Here is a 25,708-nt window from a genome sequence, read left to right on the forward strand (position 1 = left end):
ATAAGGTCCTACATAGATTGAGAGCTAAGAGGGAACTTGGAGGTCATCTGGTCTAGGCCTCTCATTTTATGGATGGGAAAACTGAGGCCCAGAGGTAGAAAGTGGGAGAGCTGGGATTCGAACCCAGGTCCTCTCACTCCAAAGCCTGTGCTTTCTCTCCACTGTAGCACAAAGCTTAGCCACCCCTGCCTCTGGTGTTTACATGCTGTGTGACCATGGGCCAGTCATTTCACCCCCTGGGCCTCAGGCAACTGTTAAAAAACTCAGTGTAGAGAAGAGGTGGTACTCTGCACCAGTGAAGGGGAACTCCCACTCCTCCAGAAGAATATAGAAAGACAGGTCAGAATGAGCATTTTCCAGACAACAGAAGAGGCAAGTCCACAGTTTCAATAGGCTTGTTCTTTACTCCAGACACACCATTTCAGCCAGGATACAAAACAAGACTTAGAAATCACCCACACTGGCCACCCAGCTTTTCTATAAACACACTCATCTTTCTCCCCTTTAACAAACACATGAGCTCACTTAGGAGTTTGAAAATAGAATCATTGCCTATGTGGTCCTGATCGAATCAGATTGACTTTTATGTCATTTCAGGAAAATTTTATGGCTGTAACCCTTGTCATCAATCCCACGACTGTGCGGAGAATTCATAGAATTCAGGAGTATAAACACTTCATTTACATCCAAGGATTTTCAGCAGCATGGGGTAATAGAAAAGAAGCAAGTCACTTGTTTGTGTAGGATGGAACCTTAATTTGATCATTCACATCATTACCTAGAGGATTATTGCTTGGTTTACTGATTAGACCCCAATTCTTTCAAAATGAATGATTCCAGAGACATGAATGCCCGGCAACCTGAGTTTCATTCCCCCAGCAATGTCTGTTCTCAACTGATGACCCACGTCCCCTGCCAAGACAAGAGCCCTTAGAGCTGACCCCAAACTTGACACCTCTCCCCTCTCCGACAACTGTAAACATTTTAGACTAGATGGTCTGGGAGCTTCGGCTCATAAATGTCTCTCCTGTCTAGGTCTCCAGATAGAGCTTCAGTAAATGAGACACAAGTAGGAGTAACCACTTTGTTGGGTGTCCAGAACGTGAGAATGTCTCCTATCACAACAGGTCGTCATGCAAGGCGGAAGGTTCTAACAGAAATATTGTGACGTCTCAGTCAGTAAGGAAGGTCTCGGGCTTCGCACAGACTGGAAGGGTAAAGCCCACTACGGGTCGGGCTGGCACAAAGCTGCCCCTGCATTGTCCACTGAGTGAATGTAAAAGACTTCTCTGTGTATTCCATGGCTCGATTTCTTTTGTTTCACCTGATTTTCCACTTTGTTTAAAAGAAAGAAAATTAGATCCTCTCTAGTTCCTTATGAAAGCAGAGAGCCATGGCGCTAGTCATTTAGAAAATGATTGTGATTCTGGATTCCGCAGGGATTTTGGCACTTCACCTCTTCACCTGTGGGTTGGGTACAGGATCCCTGAGAAGCGAACAGAGCATCGAATTCTGAAATCTGAGCAGATGTCAGGGAGGCGCTGGAGCCCAAAGGAAGCTCAGTCGTGCTTCTTGTTGTTGGCTGCGTTGTGCACAGAAGATAAGAACTCCACGATGAGCCTGGCCGTCTTGCGGGGCCGCTCCATCACCACGGAATGACCACAGTTCTCCAGAAGTTCCACCTGACAGTTGGAGATCCCCTTGGCCAACAAGTCAGCTCCAGACACATCCAGGACCTGAGCAACAAAAGAATTCAGGGTTAAGTGGAGATCTAATCACATTCTCATTAGTCTGAGTCACAAGGCCAAGATTCAAATCCTCCCTCTGACAAGCTATTGGCTGCATCACCTTGGGAAAGCCACTTAAGTTTTCAGGACCCCAAATAACTTTCTCATGATATAAATTGTAGGGAAAAGGCTGATTTGCATTGGTAGAAGGAGTTCCCTCACCAGAACCTCCTTACACCAAAGAAATCAATCACATTCAAAACATATTTCATTGCCTCTTAAATTAGCAGTTTTCTATACTAGAGAAATCACACAAAAAAAAGCAAATAAATAAATAAATGACCCAGGAAAGAGAGAACAGCAAAACCCCCATGACTAGAAGTTTTGCAATGGGATGCCAGATCTAGAGGTAGAAGGGACATCATCTAGTTCAACATCTTCTTTTTACAAATGAGGAAACTGAGGCAGAACTAGTGACTTGCCCAAGACAACCAAGATAAATAGGATTTGAACCCAGGATCTCTAGCCCCAAAGCCAACAAACAGAAGAGTGGTTTTCTTTCTTGTAAGGGTTTTTCTTTCTACTAATCCCTCTCTACTTAATTTTTGTCACAAACATTCTTTTTCTGAACTGGATTAACAATTACTCCTACTTTCTGAAGTTCCTTGGTCCTACATTCACATTCCAGATAAGAGAGCCATTATCTACATTTCTGAAATCAAAAACCATCCCACCCCCTACCTGAAACCCTTAACAGATCTCAGATCTAGAGTTAGAAGTCACTTCGGAGGTAATCTAGTCAAGCCCCCAGTGCCACCATCACCCCTACCGTCTTATAGATGAGGAAATTGAAGCCTGGAGAGTTGAAATGATTTATTTGCTCAACGTCCTCCAGGTAATAAATATAAGAAGTAGGATCTGAACTCAGGTTTCTGACTCCACAGTCAGCACTCTTTGTATCAATGAAATATGTCATTAGAAAAGCAGCAAATATTTTCTAAAGTTAATTATGTGCCAGATACTGATGATACAGATGCAGACATAACATGATATAGAAGAGATTCTTATGCAGAACTAGATGGGAAGTTAGGTCTTGTCCATCTCTTTGATTCTGTGATTTTCTTAAGCGCATATTGTAGGATCTATCGTAGATATCATGCTGATCATGTCCCTGGCGACGCTCATCTGAAACTGACCCAATAGTAGACATTTTCTCACAGATCATTTCTTCATCGATAATATTAAAATGATCCAAGGTCCAATAAACTGTTTACCTGAGCTTGCTGAGGGTTTTTGCCTATTACTTCAAGTTCTCTTGGGCCCTAGTCTTAGTACTGCTGATAATAGCCCTTGATATGACACCTACTATGTGCCAGGCACTGAACTAAAATTCTACAAATAGTACATCATTTGATGTCACAACAAACCTGGGAGGTAGGTGCTATTATCTCTACCCTGGCCTCATTTCCTTCCTCTTAAGATGTACTCTGTGAATAATATAAATAAAAGATCCTTAAAGAAACTTCCAGGAAAAGAGAGAAGAGATATCTGGGGCAGGAGGGGGGGGGGGGGGGGGGAGGGCCGGGGAACATCTTGTTCCCAGTCCAATACCTCCTGTAGATAACAAATTCTGAATTCTGACATGGGGCAATTCTGTTTCTGCTCCACAGGAAATAAAAACGTGTGGTTCCTTTACAACAAATGCCTATGCCTAAAGAATATTTCTCTCAGAGAGATGAATAGAAATTACGTCACCCAACTCAAACATAGCATATAGGAAGATATACCTGATCTTGCTTCCCCCAGATGATCTGTGTTGGGACTTGGATCTTCTCCATGTTCTCTTGGAGTGAGTATCTTGACTTTTCACTTACGATTTCCAAAAACACTTCTCAGAAAAGGAAAAACAAATGAACACGCTTTTGGATAGCAAGATTCATTTATTCTGGGAGATGCTCCTGCAGCCCGATAGGTATTTTTGCATAGTGGTCCAACAAAAAGATTTCCAACCAACATCAGACACTTAAAAAAAAAAAAAGCCAACAACCCAAGACTTCAATTTTAACAAGAACAGTGTTACTTACACTTTCGGTAGAAATCATTGTGTGGAATGCGAACATCAACAAGGCCTTGTAAAAGCTAAATTGAAAAAAAAAATTATTTATCTAAAAAACAATTATGATAATATCTTCACTGATGTGGGTCTTTGAAGTGAAACTGAGCTGAGTGATAATAATAGCTAGCATTTATAGAACACTAAGATTTGTAAAATGCTATATATATATTCTCATATATTCTCTCACTACACACACACATACATGCACACATACATACATACATACATACACACACACACACACACACATATATATATATATATTCTCATTATATTTTTATCCACACAACTACCCGGGGAGCTAGGTGCTATTATTATCCCCATATTACAGATGAGGAAACTGAGGTAGAGGTTAAATGATTTGCCCATTAAAAGCTCTGCTTTTAACAAAATTGAATCATTCAGGCCCAGTTATGTGCTATATAACATCATTAGGAGTTTAGTCTCTAAAAGATGCCTCTTATACCAAAGTGATTTTATCAATGTTCTCAATCTGTGACTCTTTCCTGTAACTCCTACCAAACCCTTAGGATATCATTCATCTTGATAAAAGATTTACTTTCATTGTAGAGTACAGCCAACCTGCCTCCTTTCCTTAACTGCACTATTCATTTTCTATTAACAATAGCACGCCTGCTATAAACCTTTAACATGATAAACACAATAAATAATATTAAGTCATTGAATAGTCAAAGAGATGCAGAACAAGATTCTGGTTATTATCTGGGAGTCTGGGGCTCTCAGAAACTGAAATTATGCCCCTTTGACAAGTCCCTGAAATGAGGTTCATCTAATCTTTTTTTTTTTTTTAGTGAGGCAATTGGGGTTAAGTGACTTGCCCAGGGTCACACAGCTAGTAAGCGTTAAGTGTCTGAGGCCGGATTTGAACTCAGATACTCCTGACTCCAGGGCCGGTGCTCTATCCACTGCGCTACCTAGCTGCCCCCATCTAATCTTAAATAAGCATTTCCTTGATAATCCTAAGGTGAGGCTCTTCACCCTTGTTTGTGTCTTAGACCCCTGTAGCAGTGCATGGACCCCTTCTCAGAATCATGCTTTTAAATGCATAAAATAAAAAATATGAGATGATAATGTAAATCATAAGTTAGGGAAAATAAGGATGTCATTTTCTGCCTATTCAAGTTCCTGGATCCTCTGAAATCTATCTACTTGGACCCCAAGTCAAGGGCTCCTGTCTTAAAAACTTTATAAAATTAACTGGGTTTTTAAAAAATCCTAGCTTTTGTGGGGGGGCAATAAGGGTTAAGTGACTTGCCCAAGGTCACACAGCTAGTAAGTGTCAAGTGTCTGAGGTCAGATTTGAACTCAGGTCCTCCTGAATCCAGGGCCGGTGCTTTATCCACTGCACCACCTAGCTTCCCCCTGGGTTTTTTTAAGCTGAGAGCACATTTTAGGTTTTTATGACGCTTTTTATCTTGACAACATAGTCATTACAACCACATGTGGTCTCTTCCTTCCCACTCACGGAACCTTCCTTCCTGTGACAAAGGACATCCAAGATGGCGACCCCATTAGATGGTGTCTCAGGTGACCTCTCCCCTGCTCTCAATTTGAAATGCAAATGCCTTAGTCTGGTTCCAGTCCAGGTGTTCAGAAGACTTACCAAGCTTGAGGAGGCAAGATTCTGTGATGGCAAGAGAGCTGAGCTGGGGGCTCAAAGCCTGTATGATCTTAATCAAGCCATTGACCTCAAAGGGACTCCTCTGGGGACCTGTGAGCTCTAAGAGGGCAGCACTTAGCACATAGCATTTGATGCCTGCACACAGTAGTGGCTGCTTGATGAAGGCTTGTTGTCTTGGTGACCAGGGACCTTCTAAGTCCCTTTCCAACTCTGTCTTGAGGTAGGGACAGACTGAGTCAGGAAGACCAGAGTAAAATGCCACCTTGGACACCTCCTGGCCGCATGACCCTTCTCTAATTACTTCAACATTCTATGCCTCAGTTTCCTCATCTGTAATTCGGGGGTAATAGTGACACCTCCCTCACAGGGTTGCTGTTGAGGATCAAATGAGAACATATATAAAACTCTCTGCAAAGCAATACAGTGCTATCTATCATTATTTTTTTGTTTGTTTTGATTTGGGCTATCTATTATTATGACTATTTTTTCATTATTATTGCTACAAATGCTGCACGTGCTTCTAGCCATAAATGCCCTGCTTGTGAAGGCTGTGATTGGAAGTTTAAAAATGTGTTAGTCTCTGGCATGTTGCCCACCTCCAGAGAGAGAGATGATGGACTCAGAAAGAAGATTGAAACCTTTTTTTTTTTTTTGACATAGCTAATGTAGGAATCTATTTCACTACACCTGTTTGTAACACGTTTTGTTTTTCTTGCTTTCTCAATGGACAGGAGGAGGAAGTGGGAGGGAATTTGGAGTTGAAAATAAATAAAATGGAATCTTTTCCCCAAAATTCATTAGTTTGAGCATTGTATGTTAATCAAAAAAAAATTTAATGAAATAATAAACTAAAAAAGTATTTGTTTATAGTTTTTATTTGTCTTTGCTTTTAATTATTTTTTAATCGACAAAAATCTGCCTTCACTCTCCCCAACCTTTTCTCCCCATCCCTCAATTGAGAAAGAATGAAAAACAAAACTCGAGTTACAACTAGAAATAGTCAAACAAAACTAATTCTGTCATTGGCCACATCCGAAAATAACATATCTCAGTCTTCCCTTTGAGTCCATGATTTCTCTGTGAGGAGTGGGTCACATTTCATCCTGAGTCCTATGCAATCATGTTTGGTCACTGAATTAATCAGAGTTCTAAAAGCTATTTGTCTACAATAATGTCATTATTATATTGATCTCCTGATTCTACTCCCTTCACTTTATATCAGTTCATCAAACCTTCCTAGGTTTTTCTGAAACCATCCCCCCTTACCATTCCTTACAGCACAATCATATTTCATCATATCTATATACAATGAGAAAATAATTATTAATAATGGATTTCTTGGGAGACCCAGAGATTGGTTTCTCAGTGCTTTCTCCCCCCTCCCCCAAATCCAGTTCTCCTTGAGAAACTTCAACAAATTTCATCTGGGACAAACCCAAGGGAACAAAAGAAATGGACATAGATTCTTTTGTCTAGATCAGGGAAGGACTGATTAAACCACACTTACATGATGGACTTTGCCTGGAGCAAATTCAAGTCATGTCAACCAATGGAACTGAATCATGCTAACAAATTAGCTTTCATCAATGTATAATGGTATGTGTGTGTTGCTGGGCAATGTGGGATAAGTGATTTGCCCAAGGTCACACAGCTAGTAAGTGTCAAGTGTCTGAGGCTGGATGTGAACTCAGGTCCTCCTGAATACAGGACTGGTGCTTTATCCACTGCGCCACCTAGCTGCCCCTAATAAAGACCCTTGGAAGATGCCACCAAGGTCTTTTTTTAAGGACAGCATGGATCTTTGTTGGGTCTTCTGGGTATTCCAGCTCTTCAAGGGTTCTCATGTGTCCTTCTTGCTTAGCCTGGTACCAACTAACATTTTAATGAAATTAAATTTTTAAATAATTTTTTATATTTTTTCTCAAGTAATCAGCATTTTAAAAATTGATCTGGCCTCCCACTAGCTTCTATCCTCACTGAACAAACAAAACAAATCCTTCAGAATACATCTTTATTTTTTTTTTATTTTTTTATTTTTTTAGTGAGGCAATTGAGGTTAAGTGACTTGCCCAGGGTCACACAGCTAGTAAGTGTTAAGTATCTGAGGCCGGATTTGAACTCCTGACTCCAGGGCCGGTGCTCTATCCACTGAGCCACCTAGCCGCCCCAGAATACATTTTTATGATCTAATAAAATAAATGCCCACATTTAAAGTTTTTATGTTTTGACTCCATAATTTCTTTGTAGAAACAATATACCAACCACACCAGGGGGCTCTGGGATGCTGGCTGGTTTGCTCAGCGTGGTAAGCCTGTTAAAAGCTTGGATCTAAAGGAGCTAAGGTTCAGAGGAGCCTGTCTTCCAACCAGTGTGTAAGTTACCTTGGGAGATGGGAGTGGGTTTTTCTCACTGGAAGTCTTCAAGGCAAAGCCTGGGCTGATTGACGAGTGAATGATTGATCAAGTACCATCTGGACTGGATGGCCTTGGATCATAGAACTCGAGTTGAAAAGGACCTCAGAAGCCCATAGTCCTACTCACGCCCCTCACCTTACAGAGGGGGAAACTGAGTCACAGAGCATTCAGGTGACTCGCCTGAGGTCACAAAGGTGACCTTTCAGAGGTCAATGGCCTCCCTAGTCAATGCCGAGATTCTAGGATCCTGATGCACTTTGTCTGGCAATGGAAGCACCCCTCTCCCCAAGCTTTCACCTGCTGCGGCACTTTGAAGCGGACGTAGGAGCAGAGCTTCAGCATGTTGGCCATTTCCTCTGGGGTCGATGGGATTAAGGGGATTTTATCCACAGCGCATGTTTCCTGAAGTACCTTGAGCTTCTTCACGAAGGCGTTCTCGGTAGTTATGTGCAGGCCTACGGATGCCAAGGCAAAAGATTTCGGTGAGCCTCGTGTCCAGCCTGTGCCATGCCCTGCTCAAGGCCCAGCTCCTGCAACCCGGCGCGTGCTTCCCGGCTTGTTCTAGAGTTTATCTTATTTTTACTCATGTCTTTTCTTTTTATGTCACCACCTTTCCCCAAATATTTCCCTTTACAACCCAACGAGTCATCATCCCTTGTAACAAAGACGAAAAATGACAGAGGGACAAAGCAGATCAGTACAAGGCCTGAGAATCTCTGCAGTATTGGAGACCCGCGGGACCCAACCTCTGTGATGGAAGAGCTACCTGAGACTTTTTTCTGCTTAAATCCATAATGGCAAGGCCATTGGATGTCAAAACCAGACAAATGTAAGAAGTGTTAGCCAGGGCAGCTAGGTGGCGCAGTGGATAAAACACTGGCCCTGGATCCAGGAGGACCTGAGTTCAAATCCGGCCTCAGACACTTAACACTTACTAGCTGTGTGACCCTGGGCAAGTCGCTTAACCCCAATTGCCTCACCAAAAAAAAAAAAAAAAGAAGTGTTAGCCAATGGGAATTTGTTCAGCCCTACCTATGTACCCTACTAAGCAATGAATAAACAAAGAAAGACAAAAATACCCCCTGCCTTCGGTGAGTTTATATTCCAGTAGGGAGACAACATGCAAACTGTATCCAGTGTAAATGAGAGGTCATCTCAGAGGAAGGCCCTGGGTGGGGGAAAGGGCATGGGGAAAGATCTTCTTTAGAAGGAAGTTCGAGGAGGCGGCTAGGTGGTGCAGTGGATAAAGCACCGGCCCTGGATTCAGGAGTACCTGAGTTCAAATCCGGCCTCAGACACTTAACACTTACTAGCTATGTGACCCTGGACAAGTCACTTAACCCCAGTTGCCTACTAAAAAAAAAAAAAAAAAAAAAAAGGAAGTTCGACTTGGTTAGGCTTGTGTTACCTGTCCTTATTTAAAGTGGCAGCAAGTCCTAGTGAATAAGGTACTATACTTGGAGTCTAGAAGACCTGGGTTCAAATCTTGCCTCTTAACACTTTACTAGTTAAGATAGCTGGGTGGTGCAGTGTATAGAGCTTTGGACCTGGAGTCAGGAAGACCTGAATTCAAATCCTGCCTCAGATTCTCACTAGCTCTGTGACCCTGGGCTCTCTGATCCTCAGCCAATCCTCGCTGACTTTATCTGCAAAAAAAAAAAAAAAAAAAAATCCTGTTCCTTGCTGTGCTGGTATAAAATAGATGTTACTTAACATGTTGGCTCACGTCTCATCAAGAAATCTGTTTGCCCTACTCTGTGTTAATGCTTCCTGCCCACTGTTCCAATTTGACTCACCCATGAATATAATTTTTCTCCCCAAATCTTCTTAGGAACTTTGTCAGAAAGAGAGAGAGAGAGAGAGAGAGAGAGAGAGAGAGAGAGAGAGAGAGAGAGAGAGAGAGAGAGAGAAACAGCTGTTGCTGAACTTCCCACTGTTTTTCTTTCCCTGAGCAGAAACAGGTTTTGACCAGTGGCAAATGGCTTTTTTGCCTGACTATGGGTTTTGTTTTGTTTTATTTTGTTTTCAGACTGGATCTGTGATTTCATTAACATAAGGAATGCCCTGTAAGGAAACTTCTTTACCATCATAGCACCAGTTAACAGTCATGGAGACTCACCTGGAGACACTGAAAAGGGAATTAATTTGCCCAGGGTCATCCAGAAAATTTGTGTCAGATGTAGACTTTGAACTCAGGGTCTCCTAACTCTTGAGGTCAGCTTTCTATCCACTAATCAATCCATGCTGAATGAATGAAAAACATGTACATGGTAAATGTCCACTGTGGATGCATAAAAAAAAAAAAGACAGCCCCTGTCCTCAAGGTACTTACATTCTAGCTGGGTGGACAATCTAGTCAATGGTGAGTGGTGGTCAGAGAAGGGAGTCATGATATGCAAGCCACAAAGTATCATACTTAATATTGCAGAGTTGAAATGAGGGGCAATGGTTAAGGGAACAGGAATGAGAAAAAACAAAGAAGAAGAGATCCAAAAAGCAGTTAGGTGGAGAGAAGAACACAGGAAAGCTGAGCCTAAGGGGGACGCTCTACCACCAATTAGCTGCACGACCTTGGACCAGTCATTTTATGTCTCTGGGTCTCAGCTTCCCATCAGCAAAATGAAAGCGCTGGACATGGTAGTCTCTTCCAACTCTGCTCTCTTCCTATCTGCTCTTCACCATTAATTCAATTCAACCACAAACTTTTTTTAAACACATGATGAGAATAAAGCAGCAAAGTGCTAGGGAGGGTTTAGAGTTTAGCTAAGAAAGAATCCCTTTCGTCATAGAACTTTATATAGATAGGGAGCTGGAAAGGAGTGTAGAAATCACAAAGACAAACCCCTCATCTTTTTTTGTTGTTGTTGTTTTTGGTTTTGGGGGTTTTTTTGGTTGTTTTTTTGCAGGGCAATGAGGGTTAAGTGACTTGCCCAAGGTCACACAGCTAGTAAGTGTCAAGTGTCTGAGGCCGGATTTGAACTCAGGTACTCCTGAATCCAAGGCCGGTGCTTTATCCACTACATCAGCTAGCTGCCCTCACAAACCCTTCATCTAAAAAATGAAGAAACTGAGACCTAGAATGTCAAAATGACTTGCTCAAGGTCGCAGAGCTCCTAAGAGACTTTGGTGAGTGATAAAGATGACTTGAGTTCAAATCCTGCCTTTGGCATTTGTCTAAAAGAACAATTAGGATTCTTCAAAGAAGTGATGGGAGAGGTTGTTGTTTTTATTTATTAATATTGTAAAAGAAATGAGAGTCATGGAGGAGAAACTTGGAAAAGGGATCAACTATTTAACAGAAGTACAAAACCTTACCCTAGTAGCAAATTCCCTAGAAATCAGAATGGATCAAATAGAAATTAATGACTTTAGAAGCCAACAAGAATTCTTAAAACAAAGTAAAAAGAACGAGAAAGTAGAGGAAAATATAAGATGTCATATAAAAAATAACTGACTGGGAAAACAGATCAAGGAAATGTAACTCAACTATCATGGGATTACCTGAAATCCATGACCAAAAAAAGAAGCTAACCATCTAAATTAAAGAAATCATTAAAGAAAATTGCCCAGATTTATTAGAGCAAGAAGTCATTGTGAAAAAAGAGAAAGAATCTACCTGTGGGAAAAAAACCCACCAAAATGAAAACTTCCAGGAATGTCCTTGCCAAAATCCAGAGCTTCAAGACAAAAGAAAAAAAAATACTGTAAACAGCCAGAAAGAAAGAATTCAAATAGCAAGGAACCACACAAAGAATTACACATGATTTAATAGCTATCACTATAAAGGAGCAGAGAACATGGAATGAGATATTGTATTCCAATAGGCAAAAGATAAAGGTCTACAACCAAGAATAATTTACCCAGTAAAAATGAATATAATCCTATGAGGAAAAAAATGGATCTTCAATGAAATGGAGGACTTATAAATATTCCTTATGAAAAAAACGGGTGAAAAGAAACTCTGAAATATAAATATGAGAGTGAAAAGATAAAATAAAAAGGTAAATGTAAGTGAATAATCAGAAAAGGCTTTATAAAAGTATGAACAATTTGCATTCTAATGTTCCAAGGGACCATAGAGGCTGTCTATTGAGACAGAAGACTTATCCTTAGTTTTATTGTATTTGGAAGATGCTATAAAAAAAAAAAAGCCAAAAGAAAGGAAAGCAAATCTTCACAAGGACTAACGGGAGGAAATATTGGAGAATTTCTTGACACACATAATAGTGTTGTACAAATAGAACTATATGCAAACATGGAAAGAATGAGGAGAACAGGCCATCACTTGAAACTCATTTTCATCTAAACTGGTGAAAAGAGCAGAACACACACACATACACACACACACACAGAGTTTGTTGTAGCAATATATTAAACTCAACAAGAATTGAGATAGGAATAAGAAAAGGAGAAAATGGAGTATAAGAAACAGAGTAGATTGACAGAGGGATAAGTCAGAAGTAAGGCAAACCCAATTTTGGAGAAGAGATAATGAAATTCAGAAGGTTAAAATTTTTAAAAAGGAGGGATGGTGTTAACAACTTGAAATAAAGCAGGAGTGAGGAGAATAGAGAAGAAAAAAGTATTAGAGAATAGGATGGAGGTAAATAAGCAATTAACTGTCATAACTATGAATGTGAATGGGATGAACTCAGACATAAAATGGAAGATCATAATATGTTGCTTACAGGAAATGCATATGAAACCTAAAAACTTACACAGAATTAAAATAAGAGACTGGAGCAAAATCTATTATACCTTAAATGAACACAAAAAATCAGGGGTAGTAATTATTATTTTAGATAAGGCAAGTAGCAAAATAGACTTAAAGGAGATAAAGGCTTATTTAAAGGAGATTTTACTGAAAATCATAGATATTGAATTGATTTCAGTTAACATATGTACACTAAGTAGCATAGTTATAAAATACTCAAATGAAAAATTAAATTACAAGTAACTAATATAGTGCTATGTTTTGCTAGCTAATATATACTAACATATAGTAGTAATATGCATGTCTGCACATGTATAAACTATATCAAATTGCTTGCATTCTCAGAAGGGAGGGAGAGAATTTAAAACTCAAATTTTTTTTTAATGAGCATTAAAATTATTTTATATGTATTTGAAAAAAATTATTTTTATTTTTTTAAGTGAGGCAATTGGGGTTAAGTGACTTGCCCAGGGTCACACAGCTAGTAAGTGTTAAGTGTCTGAGGCCGAATTTGAACTCAGGTACTCCTGATTCCAGGGCCGGCACTCTATCCACCACGCCACCTAGCTGCCCCCCAAATTTTAAATAGTAAAACTATAATTGTTGGGGGAGGGAGCCCCAATTTGCCTCTATCAGTCCTAGATAAATCTGACCACAAAATAAACAAAAAATGTTGAAGACCAAGGAACAGTCCAAATGGATGTATGATATAGATATAAAAAGTCACATCATTAACAAATTAGAGAAACAAGGAAAAAAAGTACCTATGAGGTCTATGGATAGGAGAAAAGTTCTTTATCAGAGAAGGGATAGAGAAGAACACAGAAGATAAAACATAATTTTGATTAAAAAATGTGGAAGATTGTGTACAAACAAATCTAGTAAAGCTAAGATCAAATAACGAGAAAAAGAATCTTTGTAACAAGTTTCTCTGAAAAAGGCATCTCTTCCAAGATATGTAAGAAACTGATTCCGATTTATAAGTCAATGATAATTGGTCTAAAGATATGAACAAGCAGTTCTGAAGAGGAAGAAACCAAATTATATCCATATAAAGATGCACCAAATCATAACTGATTAGAGAAATATAAATTAAGGCAACTCTGAAGCTCTACCTGATACCCTCAACTTGGCTAAGATGGAAAAAAACCACAACAAAGGAAAATGATCAAAGTCGGGGGGGATTGTGGGGGAAAAGACAAACGGATGCACTGATCATATACCTGTAAATGGGTCCAACCATTCTGGAAAACAAGTTGGAATTTTTCACAAAAAGTTACTAAATATTATATGTCCTTTGACCCATCTATACTGCTACTGAGTCTCTACTCTAAAAAGATCCAAGAAAGAAGAAAAGGTATTATATGTTCAAACATATTTATAGCAAGTCTTTTTGTGGTGTCAAAAAACAGGAAACTAAGTGGGTGTCCATTAACTGGGGAATGGTGGAACAGATTGTGTTCCTAGGAATGGGATGGTGTAAGAAATGAGGAAATAGATGATTTTAAAGGGACAAAGAAAAGCTCGTATGAACTAATAGAGAAGGAAGTGAGCAGAATCCAAAGAATAATTTATGCTATAACATCAATATTATAATTTTGAGGACTTTTTATTAACTGATTAAGAATTAAATAAGCAGAATCAGGAGAACCTAATATACAATAATCACAGCACTGTAAAAACAAACACCTTCACAAATTGTAAGAATTAGTATCGGGGGCAGCTAGGGGGCGCAGTGGATAAAGCACCTGCCTTTGATTCAGGAGGACAGGAGTTCAAATGTGGCCTCAGACACTTGACACTTAGTGGCTGTGGGAACTTGGGCAAATCACTTAACCCTCATTGCCTTGCCCTCCCCAAAAGAATTAGTATCAATACAATTATCACCCATGATTCCAAAGGCCTTATAATACACATGGGATGCATTATAGAAAGGTGATAGATTTAGAGTACAGAATGCAACACACACACACACACACACACACACACACATACAGCCATTGGGGGAATTTGTTTTGCTTTACTATCCATATTTCTTACAAGGTACTTGTTTTTCTTTTTGTCAAGGGGGTGGGGATGGGAGGGAGAGAAAACAGATGCTACAGATGTGAAAGTTGCTGTATTGTTAGTTTTGCTTCATTGTTTTCTTCTGTTACAAGGAAGAGAGGTCTGTTTCACAGACTTCTCATGGAGTGGTGTTACCTACTGTATAATGAAAAAATAAAACATCGATAAACTTTATTTTAAAAGCTCTAAGTTCTAATCCTAAAGTCCTTAGTCAAAAGATGTCCAATGAAGTTCAGTGCTGTTCTCCAAAGTTTGGGAGTTGAAGGAAAGCTTCACTAGGTTTCAACGAACAGGGGTTTTCTGGTGAGTGGGCCATAGTTATTTTTAAAATATTATCGAGCTCAACATGGAAATGAGATTTCATACAGAAGGTACTCTAAGAAGTTACTATTTTTATCTCTGATGCCTGACACAGCACCAGGCACATAGTAAGCACCTAATACATGCTCATCTATTTATCAACATAGGTGCTCAATAAATGCTTTTTGATTGCTTGCTTAAGTCTCACTCAGGAATGGCTGTTAGCTCCCGACAATCTTCAGCCCAGACTTGAGACTCAATTGACTAGGGTGATTTACCCTGGGGACTCACCAGCAGGACACACCAGCGTCAGACTGCAGACATCCGATGGATAATAGGCAGCATACACCCCTGCGACATGGCCCCCCATGGAAGTGCCCACCAGGTGGAAAGGCCTCCTGTTTAGCTTGATGCTCTCCACAAACTATAAGAAGAAGCAGAAGTCGCTGGTGACTGAACTGCAACCGACCATGGCGGGAGTGGCTTCCCTGTCAAGGCAACTCAAAATAACCACAGCCCAGTAGGCTCCTGCCCTTGTAGCAAATCCTTTGACCCTCTTGTCTTCCTGAGTGCAGATTCCCAAGGCTTCGTTAAAGGGCCATTCCTCTTTGACTTGGCTGGACTGTATGAAAACCTTAGTGTGTTGTCCCCCCCATTAAAATGTAAGATCCTTGAAGTCAGGGGCTACCTTTTTGCCTCTCATTGTAGCCTTAGCTCTTTGTAAGGTGCCTTGGCAAACAGTAAGAGATTAAGAAATGCTTGCTGATTGATTTGTCGACTTAAGCTCTCAGTGTCCTAGGCATTTCTCTTAAGCCTGTAAGTCCCAGAGAAGGTGCCTACCTGCATTGGTAGAGAGCATTTCCTCAATGGAGAATTCCCTATGCCAGTGAAATCCCTATCTCCCCATCCCTCAAACTCCAGACCTAGTGATTTCTCACTTTGCCATGCTAAATCTTGGGTACCATATTCTCAAACAGACAAGAAACTATGCTAGGCAACAGGAAGGTGCTTAATAAATGCTGGCTGATTTACTGACTGATTGATGGCAGTTCAGAAGTTCCCTTTCAAGGAAGTATGGGAAGCTTCCCCAATCAGATTCTTCAAATGCACCTTAAATAAATTAAGAATAAAGCAGATTTCAAAGGGTCTAACTTCTAAATATCTAATCAAAAGTCCTCTTTGATTGCCTGATATGTCCTAACACAACATACAGAGAGAATGCATTCATTAGCAGCTGGTCCACAGGCCAACATAAACCACCTACCTCATATTTAAGAGAGGAAGGGTAGGGAAGGTCTGAGTCCTACAGGACGGAGGTTTCCCACCACCTACCTGGTGAATCCTTTTAACTTGTCCATCTATTGATAAATCATCTAAGGAAGAGCGGGTGGTACCCTCATGGCCGGGCATATCGACACAGATCACATGAAGGTTTTTTGGAAGGAACTAAGGACACACAAAAAATAGAACAACCCATTAGAGAAGATAGCGGTGCAAAGGCTGGTGGAGAGGACAGAGCTCTTCTGGAAAAGCAGCACGGAACCCTTGGAGTCGGGATCTAGAGCCAGAAGGGAGTGGAGCTCAGAAACCATCTGGTCTAGTCCCCTCATTTCACAGGTGAGAAAAGGGAGGACCAGGAAGGGGAAGCATTTTGTTCAAGGTCACCCGTAGGATCAAAGGTCTCGAGTTAGAAGGAGTCAGCTGTGTGGAGAAGACCACTCCTCTCAGAGGCCACCGAGTCCATTTCAGGGCAAAGGCAAATCACCTTATATGGGGCAGCTGGTGGCACAGGGGATAGTATTGGGCCTGGAGTCAGACCTGAGTTCAAATGTGGCCTAAGATACTCACTAGCTGTGTGACCCTGGGCAAGTCACCTAACCTCCATTTCTCCATCTATAAACTGGGGAGAATAACAGCATCCACCTCCAGGGTTGTTGTGAGGATCAAATGAGATAATACTTGTAAAGCGCTCAGCACAGTACCTGGCACACAGAAGGCGCTATATACATAGTAGGTATTAGCTATTATTATGAGGTTCTACCCCCAACATTTTCATACAGGCAAATCTGATTAAAATCCAGAGCCACCTCAAAAGAGGAGATGCCCCAAAAGGACAAAGGTGACATAAATAGTGTGTTTAGGAGTGAGAAGGTGAATCAGGCAGCCAGGCCCAATGAGCACACCAGCTTGGCATGTTTCTAGTCCAGCCAGTGGTAGGTGCCACCTTCTTTGTTTTCATCTTTAGTTCTCACTCCCTAACTCATTCCAGCCACAGGAAGTCACACCTACCTCAAGGAGAAAGGCCAGTGGGGAATCAGAGCAACCAGGTTCTCAGAGAATGACCTTCAAGGCAGGGGGACCTGCATTCAAATTTTGATTCTAATACTTAAAATCACTTCGATTTTCTGGGCCTCTATTTCCTCTTTCCTAAACTTGGCACCATCAGACCTGTAGTACCGGGTTGTTAGAAGGCCCAAATGAGATACTTCAGGTAAGCAAAAAAAGTGCTATATAAATGCTAGCTATTATGATTATTTTCATTATTATCCTCTCTATTCATAGTTTCTGTGTTGGTGTGACTTACTAGACTGTATGTTTCCTGAGGGCAGGCCATCTCAGTTAAGCTTTGGCTAGCACAGTGCTCTACACACACTGGGCACTTAATAAATGTTTGGTGTCTAATAGGTTGTTGGGAAACTCTGTTCTCTAAAGAAAGATTCATTTTTAAGAATTAATTTTATTTTATTCATATATTTTTATATTACCTTAATTTCTAAATATATTTCTCCCCTCTGCACATAAAAACAATTAAAAACTTTTTTTAAAAAAGTTCAGCACTACTAACCAACCATCACAGTCCTAGTAAATGTGATCAAGGGTAGATTCTTAATTGGGATGATTTGGCTCTAGGCCCGAAGCCCTGAGCTCCCACAGTCCTACTTGCCTCCCCTCCCTCCCCCTAGACCTAGGCTCTTAGTTTCAGGCTTTATCTAACTAATCAAAGTGGGGCAGCCAGAAGCAAGTCAACCTCGGCAGGCAACCAGAAGCTCAGCAAAGAGCCCTGGAGGGGTTTTCATAAAGTTGCTATAACAAATGACCATATGGAATAATTTCCTAAATAAGGGGGAGGGAGAAACCCCAATTTTAAAAGTATAAACAGATATGATTTAAAACCTTGAAATCCCACTCTTGACAGTGATGGTTGTTCTGCCAGAAGAGGACAAAGGGGAGGTGTGAGAGGCATGCCTCCCCTCTCCCTGCTCCCTCCCTCTCCCCGCTCCCTTCTTCCCCATCCAGTGTTACTGAGGACTACAGGCTTGTTCTACAACATAAATACCTACATGAGGGTGAAATTTTATGGCATCAAAAATAAATGCATTCATCCTCCTTTCCTCAGAGAGGGGAAGTGGCTTGTCCAAGGTAATAAAATAGGAAATAATGCAGGTAATGAGAAGCAGAGCCAGGATTTGAATCCAGGTCCTTGGACTCCAAACCCAAGTCTCTTTCTACTGTTACCCGCTGCCTTCGAGATCATCCCGTCCAATCCCCTTAGAGTAAAAGGCTGAATCTGCCCCTCTGGATTCATTTGTATAGACCTACAAGGATGTAGACTAACTCTTTTCCTTGACAAAGTCTTTTTTTTTTTTTTTTTGCAGGGCAATGTGGGTTAAGTGACTTGCCCAGGGTCACACAGCTAGTAAGTGTCAAGTGTCTGAGGCCGGATTTGAACTCAGGTACTCCTGACTCCAGGGCCGGTGCTCTATCCACTGCGCCACCTAGCTGCCCTCCTTGACAAACTCTTAATAATAGTGACCATGAACACAGGGTGGGGCCCAAGTTTGCAGAGTGCTTTCTATATATTACCTCATTTGATCTCGGCCGCAGCCCTGTGGGGTGGGTACTATATTCCCATTTTCCAGATGAGGAAATTGAGGCTGAGCAAGGTTGAGTGACCTGCGTTGGGCCACATAGCTGGTATAAGTGCCTGATCTACTGGTATCTCAGATCTCGTGAGGCATCTCCTTATGAAGGGAAGAGCTGGCTGCCTACCTTGACTACATGAAGCCACATATCTTTATGGGCAGAGAAGCCATGCAGCATCAGAAGGGAAGGTTTGGCTCCAGGCTTCCCCCGGCAGGAATAGCAGAACTTGTAGTCTTCATGGCTGACGTAGCGAACCGTTAAACCCAGGGTCCGACGCCAGTACCTAGAGGGTGGAGGTGAGTGTGAGAGAGAGGGGAAGGGGCGGGGGAAGGGAGTGTTAGAGCCAGAAATACAAGAGAGAGAGAGACAGAGACAGAGACAGAGAGACAGAAGACAGAAGACAGGGATGGGGAAGAGAGAGAGAAAAAATTAGCATGACACAACAAAGAGACCAGGGCCTGGGTGATGAATGGTTAATGAGGACCTACTTATAGGCAGCACAAAGCTGGCCTCCCTCTGGGATGGATGCATTTTGCAGCACACACCACATGCAAAGATTTTTTCCAGAGCTTTATAGCCTGTGTGTGCACCTCAGCAAGGGCCTCCTTGGTGCCAATCAAGCCCCTACTCATTGACCGTTCAGTCAGGAAGAACAAAAGGTGCTTTAATGGATGCATCTGGTGTGTTTTGCTAAGCAGCATGTCCAGGGAGAAAAAAAAAAATCGCCCTTAAAGGGACCCGTCAGAGTGTACGCAGTAACAGCAATACTGTAATGGGAAAGATTTAGCTCTTCTGACCAAGACTATGCTCCATGACAGTTAGGGACCCATGGATGAAAAATGTTCTCCACCTCTAGAGAGGACTGATAAACTCTGAGTGCAACCTGAGGTGTATAATTGCCTCACTTTCTTCGTGTTTCTTGCTTATTATTATTTTAGGCCCATCACTGCTATGGGAATATGTTTTGCATAACTTCGCAGGTATAACTGATATGTCGCTTGCCTTCTCAATGGGTGGGACAGGCGGGAAGGAATTTGGAACTCAAAAAAGTTTTTTAATAAATGTTAATAAAGTTTAAAAAATTTTAAAGAGATGGATCAGGTGTCATTTCCTTAAAAATCAATCTAGAGACCCGAATTCTAGAAAATTTGTTTGGCGAGAGAGAGCAGGGTTGTTTTGTATTGAGATTTGGTTTTATTTAAGGTCATAGGAGGACATATCTGAAGATGGAATGTACCTTAAAAGACAATTCAGTCCAACTCCCTCATTTTGGGGGGGGGTGAGGCAACTGGGGTTAAGTGACTTGCCCAGGGTCACACAGCTAGTAAGTGTTAAGTGTCTGAGGCCAGATTTGAACCCAGGTCCTCCTGACTCCAGGGCCGGTGCTCTATCCACTGTGCCACCTAGCTGCTCCTCAACTCCCTCATTTTACAGATGAAAAAACTGAGGCCTGATGAAGTGAGGTGAATTGCCCAAGGTCACACAGGAAATATTGTGCCTGAATCCTCTGACTCTGGAGTGCACAGTCTTTCAACTGTTCCAAAATCTTTTTTTAAAAATACATTTTTTTGATCTTTTGTTTTCACATCCCCTACGTTTTCCATCCTTCCTCCAATCTGCCTCCCAGAAAACAAAAAAGAGAGGGAGAAACAGCTTAGCAAAATTAACCAAGACATTTCCAAAGTCTGATGTTATGGGCAGTGTCCCTCACCCACAGTTCTCCACCTCTACATATAGCAAAGATTTTTAACCAGTGTGCTCCAGGATATCTCTGATACTATTAGTTTACCTCAGGGTGAGAGCAGCACTAGTCTTCATTCCAAACCAGCTGTCATGAGGACATTCCCCTCTTGACCAAACTTCTCCTGAAGTTTCCTGTCGCTGTCTTTTGCATGTAGCCAGAAAATAACAAATGGCAGAAAGAGCGAACGTGACCTTGGTTACTTCAACGACTCATTTTTGTGACAGACTTTGGCCTCCTAGTCTTGAAAGAATAATTTCAAGGGGCGTCATGGATAGAACACCAGCTGTGGAGTCAGTAGGACCTGAGTTCAAATTCATCACACAGAGCCTGATAACAAATGTGTCTATATTCCCGTACTTCTGTCCAAGCTGTATGTCTTTGGTAGACTATAAGCTCTTTGAGGACAGGCATTATTTCATAGGATCATGGATGTAAAGCTAGAAAAGACCTTGGGGATCCCCTCACCCAACCCCCTCATTTTCCAGAGGAGGAAGCAGGTTCAGAGAAGTGCCCACGGTCACACAAGTGTCAGGATTTGAATCCAAGTCCTCTGAATTGGAGAACCCCAGATGTGGATGGGTCTGAGCACAGATTTTCAAATCAGGAACTTTTATTTAATTTTATGAATGTCAAGGATGAGGGACAGCTAGGGTGCACCATAGTGAATAGAGTACCAGGCCTGGAGTCAGGAAGATGGACCTTCCTGAGTTCAATGCCAGCCTTAGATACTTCCTAACTGTGTGACCCTGGGCAAGTCACTTAACCCTATTTGCCTCAGTTTCTTCATCTGTAAAAATGAGCTGAAATAAGAAGGAAATGGCAAACCCCTCCAGTATCTTTGCCAAGAAAATCCCAAATAGGGTCATGAAGAGTTGGATATGACTGAAATGACTAAGCAACAACAACCTCTGATTCTAAATTTAGCACTTTTTACGCTATCCCATAATGCCTTTCTGCTTCATTTTTGGTCTTTGTATCTCTCCAGACTCAGTATAATGTCTGGCATGCACCAGATGCAGTTGAATTGAATGTGGTTTCTGTAGAGTTTCTGGCAGAGCCCAGGGCCTCAGCCAAAATCCACTTGAAGAGCACCCTAAAATGAAGCACGGGGCCATCCTTCGGCCACCTCAACTAAATTCTTTGGGATTGTATGGTAGCTTTCATTTAAAAATGAGTTTATTCCTCCAAGACCTCTGAGACATACACCACAGTGTGGGTCTTGAGAATAAGTGTATACATCTTATTTGTAAAACAGAAATGTTGGGGGGGAGTGCAACATGGAGGACAGAGTATGAAATTTGGCACAGTAGATACAATGCTGGGCCTAGAGTTGGGAAGGTCCGAGTTCAAATCCTGCCTCATTCACTAGCTACATGACCCTGGGAAAGTCATTTAATCTATGCCTGCCTCAGTTTCCTCATATGGAAAATGGGGATGATAATAATAGCACCTTCCTTCCAAGGTTGTTATGAGGATCAAACAAGATAATATTTGTAAAGTAATTTGAAAACTGTAAAGTGCTACATAAATGCCAAATATTATTATAAAGTACTTGAAATGAGAAGTTATGAGGAACATAAGCTAGCTTCTAAAACAATTCTACTTCATTTTTATTTTAATTTTTAAATTTTTTTTCTACTTCATTTTAAACAGCTAATTCTAAACTTATTAAATGTTGAGATAACTCATCCCGTGTGCTTTGGAATTACTTATATTCCATAAACACTTTTTGGTCTCTCCTTCTAAGTCTAACAGGATTCCTTGTCCCTTTTTTTTTTTTTTTTTGGCTGGGCAAAGTGATTTGCCCAGGGTCACACAGCTAGTAAGTGTCAAGTGTCTAGGGCCAGATTTGAATTCAGGTCCTCCTGAATCCAGGGCCAGTGCTTTATGCACTGCACCACCTAGCTGCCCCTGCTTGTCCCTTCTTCCTTCACCTGCTCTTATGGGGTCATGGTTCCTTTTCTTCTGCTTAGGCAGTTTTTACTTACAAAGCTCCTCTCAATGGAGATATATTTTCATTAATAACACAGCACTTTGCCCTAAGATTAGCAAAGAGCTTTACAAACATTATCTCATCTAATCTTCATTGCAATAAGCCTGGGAAGTAGGTAGGTGATATTATTATCCCCATTTTACAGATGAGGAAACTGAGACAGACTGAAGTTAAATGACTCAACAAGGGTCACACAGCCAGTAAATGTCTGAGGCAGGATTTGAACTCAGTTTCCATTCCTGTTTCCAAGTCCATCACTCTATCCCCTTCACCATCCAAATACCTTTCAGTGGGGCCTATTTCTATCCCAAAGTGAAAAGGGAGAAGACTATGCAACCCCTCTTGCTCATAAGGTTGTAGTTTCCTCCCGAGACCTGCCTCCTTCAAAACTAAGGGAGTGGGGCAGCTAGGTAGTACCGTGGATAAAGCACTGGACCTGGATTCAGGAGGGCCTGAGTTCAAACTCGGCCTCAGACACTTGACACTTACAAGCTGTGTGACTCTGGGCAAGTCACTTAACTCCCATTGCCCCACCAAAAAAAACAAAAACAAAAACAAAAAAACCTAAGGGAGTAAAATGGTCAAAGAGGAAAACAGGATCTTCTCTCTAAGATTCTTATTGTGGGCTAATTGAGCAGTTCCCAACCTATTCCCTTTAAGAAATCCACACTTTATTTAACTTCTAAGAATTTTATGGGATCCTTGCTGTTCACTCATTTCGGTCATATCCAAGTGTCTGAGGCCAGATTTGAACTCAGGTCCTCCTGAATCCAGGGTTGGTGCTCTATCCACTGTGCCACCTAGCTGCCCAACATTTGTTTTTATAAGATTTCTAGTTTCAAATTTTTTTCCCTCCCTCTCCTCCCTCCCCGCTCCCCAAGACAGCAAGCAATCCGATATAGGTTAAATATGTACAATCGCATTAAACACATTTCTGCATTAATCATGCTGTGCTAGAAGAATCAGACCAAAAAGGAAAAACCTCAAAAAAGAAAAATAACAACAACAACAACCAATAGAAATAGTATGGTTTGATCTGCATCTAGATTCAACAGTTGGTTTTTTTTCTGGATGTGGAGTCTTTTCCATCCTGAGTCCTTTGGAACTATCTTGGACCATTGTATTGCTGAGAAGAGTCAAGTCTATCACAGTTGATCAACACATACATAATGTTGTTGATACTGTGTACAATGTTCTCCTGGTCCTGCTCATCTCACTCAGCATCAGTTCATGCAAGTCCTTCTAGTTTTCTCTGAAATCTGCCTGCTCATCGTTCCTTACAGCACGATAGTATTCTACTACATTCATATGTCACAACTTGTTCAGCCATTCCCCAATTGATGGGCATCCCCTCAATTTCCAATTCCTTGCCACCACAAAAAGAGCAGCTATAAATATTTTTGTACATGTGAGTCCTTTTCCCTTTTTTATGATCTCTTTGGGGAAAAGACCTAATAGTGGTATTGCTGGGTCAAAGGGTATGCACAGCTTTATAAGCCCTTTGGGTATAGTTTCAAATTACTCTCCAGAATGGTTGGATCAGTTCACAGCTCCACCAACAATGCATTAGTGTTCCAATTTTTCCACAACTTCTCCAATATTTATTATTTTCCTTTTTTGTCATATTAGCCAATCTGATGGGTGTCAGGTGGTACCTCAGATATCGTCACCTTTAAACATGCCTACCTCACTTGGAAACCCTTAGAGTATAAAGATGAGTTTAAATCATCATTGTAGAAGACATATTATTTATTCCATCTGGAGAAGACGTTTGCATCTTTATTCTGCTAAGCCATTAGATGTGGATTTGCAGACCTTTTGAAAAAAGCCTTAGCTCCCCAGAAGACTACAGCCCACACACTGGGTGCCCCTGCTCTCATTTGTAAATATCACAAATCAAGAGAGAAAAACTTAGCTAAAAGCTTACAGAGAAGAAACACAAAACGTGTAAACCTTTCTCTGGAACAATGGGGCATTTTACAGCTAAAGAGCCCCCTCTCACAAAATCAGAGTGTTTGATTTCTGGAATAACACGGACCAAGGTCCTAGTGACCTAAATAGCCAGGCTCATAAAAAGCCACTTTGTGCCCTGTCAGGAGAGATAACAGCAGCTTGGGTTCCTTATCAAGCAGTGTTTTTTTTTAAACTTGTATCTCTTTAGTATCATTTTTAAAGGACCCACTTCCTTAGAGAATTGCTAGTTTTATTCCTTTCTTTACTGCCCAACTTAGCTCTCTTTAAAAAAAAATGCTTAGAAAAATGCAGCTCTGTGGTGTAGTGGATAAAGCACTGGGCTTGGAATCTGGGAGAGTCCTCTTTCTGAGTTCAAATCCAGCTTCAGACCCTGGGCAAGTCACTTCACCCTGTTTGCGTCAGTTTCCTCATCTGTCAAATGAACTGGAGAAGGAAATGGCAAACCATGCCAGTATCTTTGCCAAGAAAATAAAAAAAATTGTCACTAAGAGTGGAAGATGACTGAAACAACTCAAAAAAATTGAGAACTGTCAACATCTTGTTGTGCTCTATATTCTGCTCCTTCAACTCAATGAAAACCAGTTCTCCATTTCTTTCATTTGCCACGAAAGACTGAGCTACCTATGAGATCACTCCCTACAGTCTAATATACTCAGAAACCTTCAGCCACAGCCTTGCCCACCAACATCTTAATGAAAATGGGTTGGACACATTTCAAGGATTCTCAGAACCAGGGACAGATGCTCTGAGAGTGGAACCAGCGCAAACCCCCATTAAGGGCTTCTCTCTGTGGTTCCACAGAGTCACTTTCTGGTATTTGTTTTCCCAGCATTTAGTAGTGTCTGGCACATAGTGCAAAATGGGTAAAAGGGGGAAAGAGGCTGAACCTGTGATTTCATTATATGAACTCCTAAATAATGAAACTCCTAACAATGCAGGATGGCATTTTCTCTGCAACATAGAGTCTCCGAGTTGCCTAGAACCCTGAAAGGATGAGTGGCTTGCACATAGTAGGCTCTTATTAAATGATTGCTGATGGATGATGGAATGGAAAGCCCCCAACTTCTTCCACAGAAAACTAGGTAGGGAAACA

General features: G+C 41.2%; 1 protein-coding gene across 2 annotated transcripts in view; it reads right to left on the bottom strand.

Moving 5' to 3' along the window:
- Positions 1-384: 384 nt before the first annotated feature.
- Positions 385-25,708, bottom strand: part of ABHD6 (abhydrolase domain containing 6, acylglycerol lipase) — a 47,424-nt gene continuing 22,100 nt past the window's right edge. The window contains exons 2-9 of one of the 2 annotated variants that reach the window (XM_043977641.1): positions 20,694-20,789; positions 19,031-19,187; positions 16,313-16,426; positions 15,272-15,404; positions 8,197-8,354; positions 3,812-3,866; positions 3,515-3,615; positions 385-1,736 (exon numbers count right to left, since the gene is read on the bottom strand). In XM_043977641.1, coding sequence (XP_043833576.1) covers positions 1,560-1,736; positions 3,515-3,615; positions 3,812-3,866; positions 8,197-8,354; positions 15,272-15,404; positions 16,313-16,426; positions 19,031-19,187; positions 20,694-20,722 — 924 coding nt within the window. In that variant the 5' untranslated portion in view covers positions 20,723-20,789 and the 3' untranslated portion in view covers positions 385-1,559. The remainder of the gene's footprint in view (positions 1,737-3,514; positions 3,616-3,811; positions 3,867-8,196; positions 8,355-15,271; positions 15,405-16,312; positions 16,427-19,030; positions 19,188-20,693; positions 20,790-25,708) is intronic. The other variant, XM_043977640.1, reaches the window with a different exon arrangement.

The sequence above is a fragment of the Dromiciops gliroides genome, chromosome 1 (genome assembly GCF_019393635.1).
Source record: "Dromiciops gliroides isolate mDroGli1 chromosome 1, mDroGli1.pri, whole genome shotgun sequence".
In the NCBI taxonomy this organism is placed as follows: domain Eukaryota; kingdom Metazoa; phylum Chordata; class Mammalia; order Microbiotheria; family Microbiotheriidae; genus Dromiciops; species Dromiciops gliroides.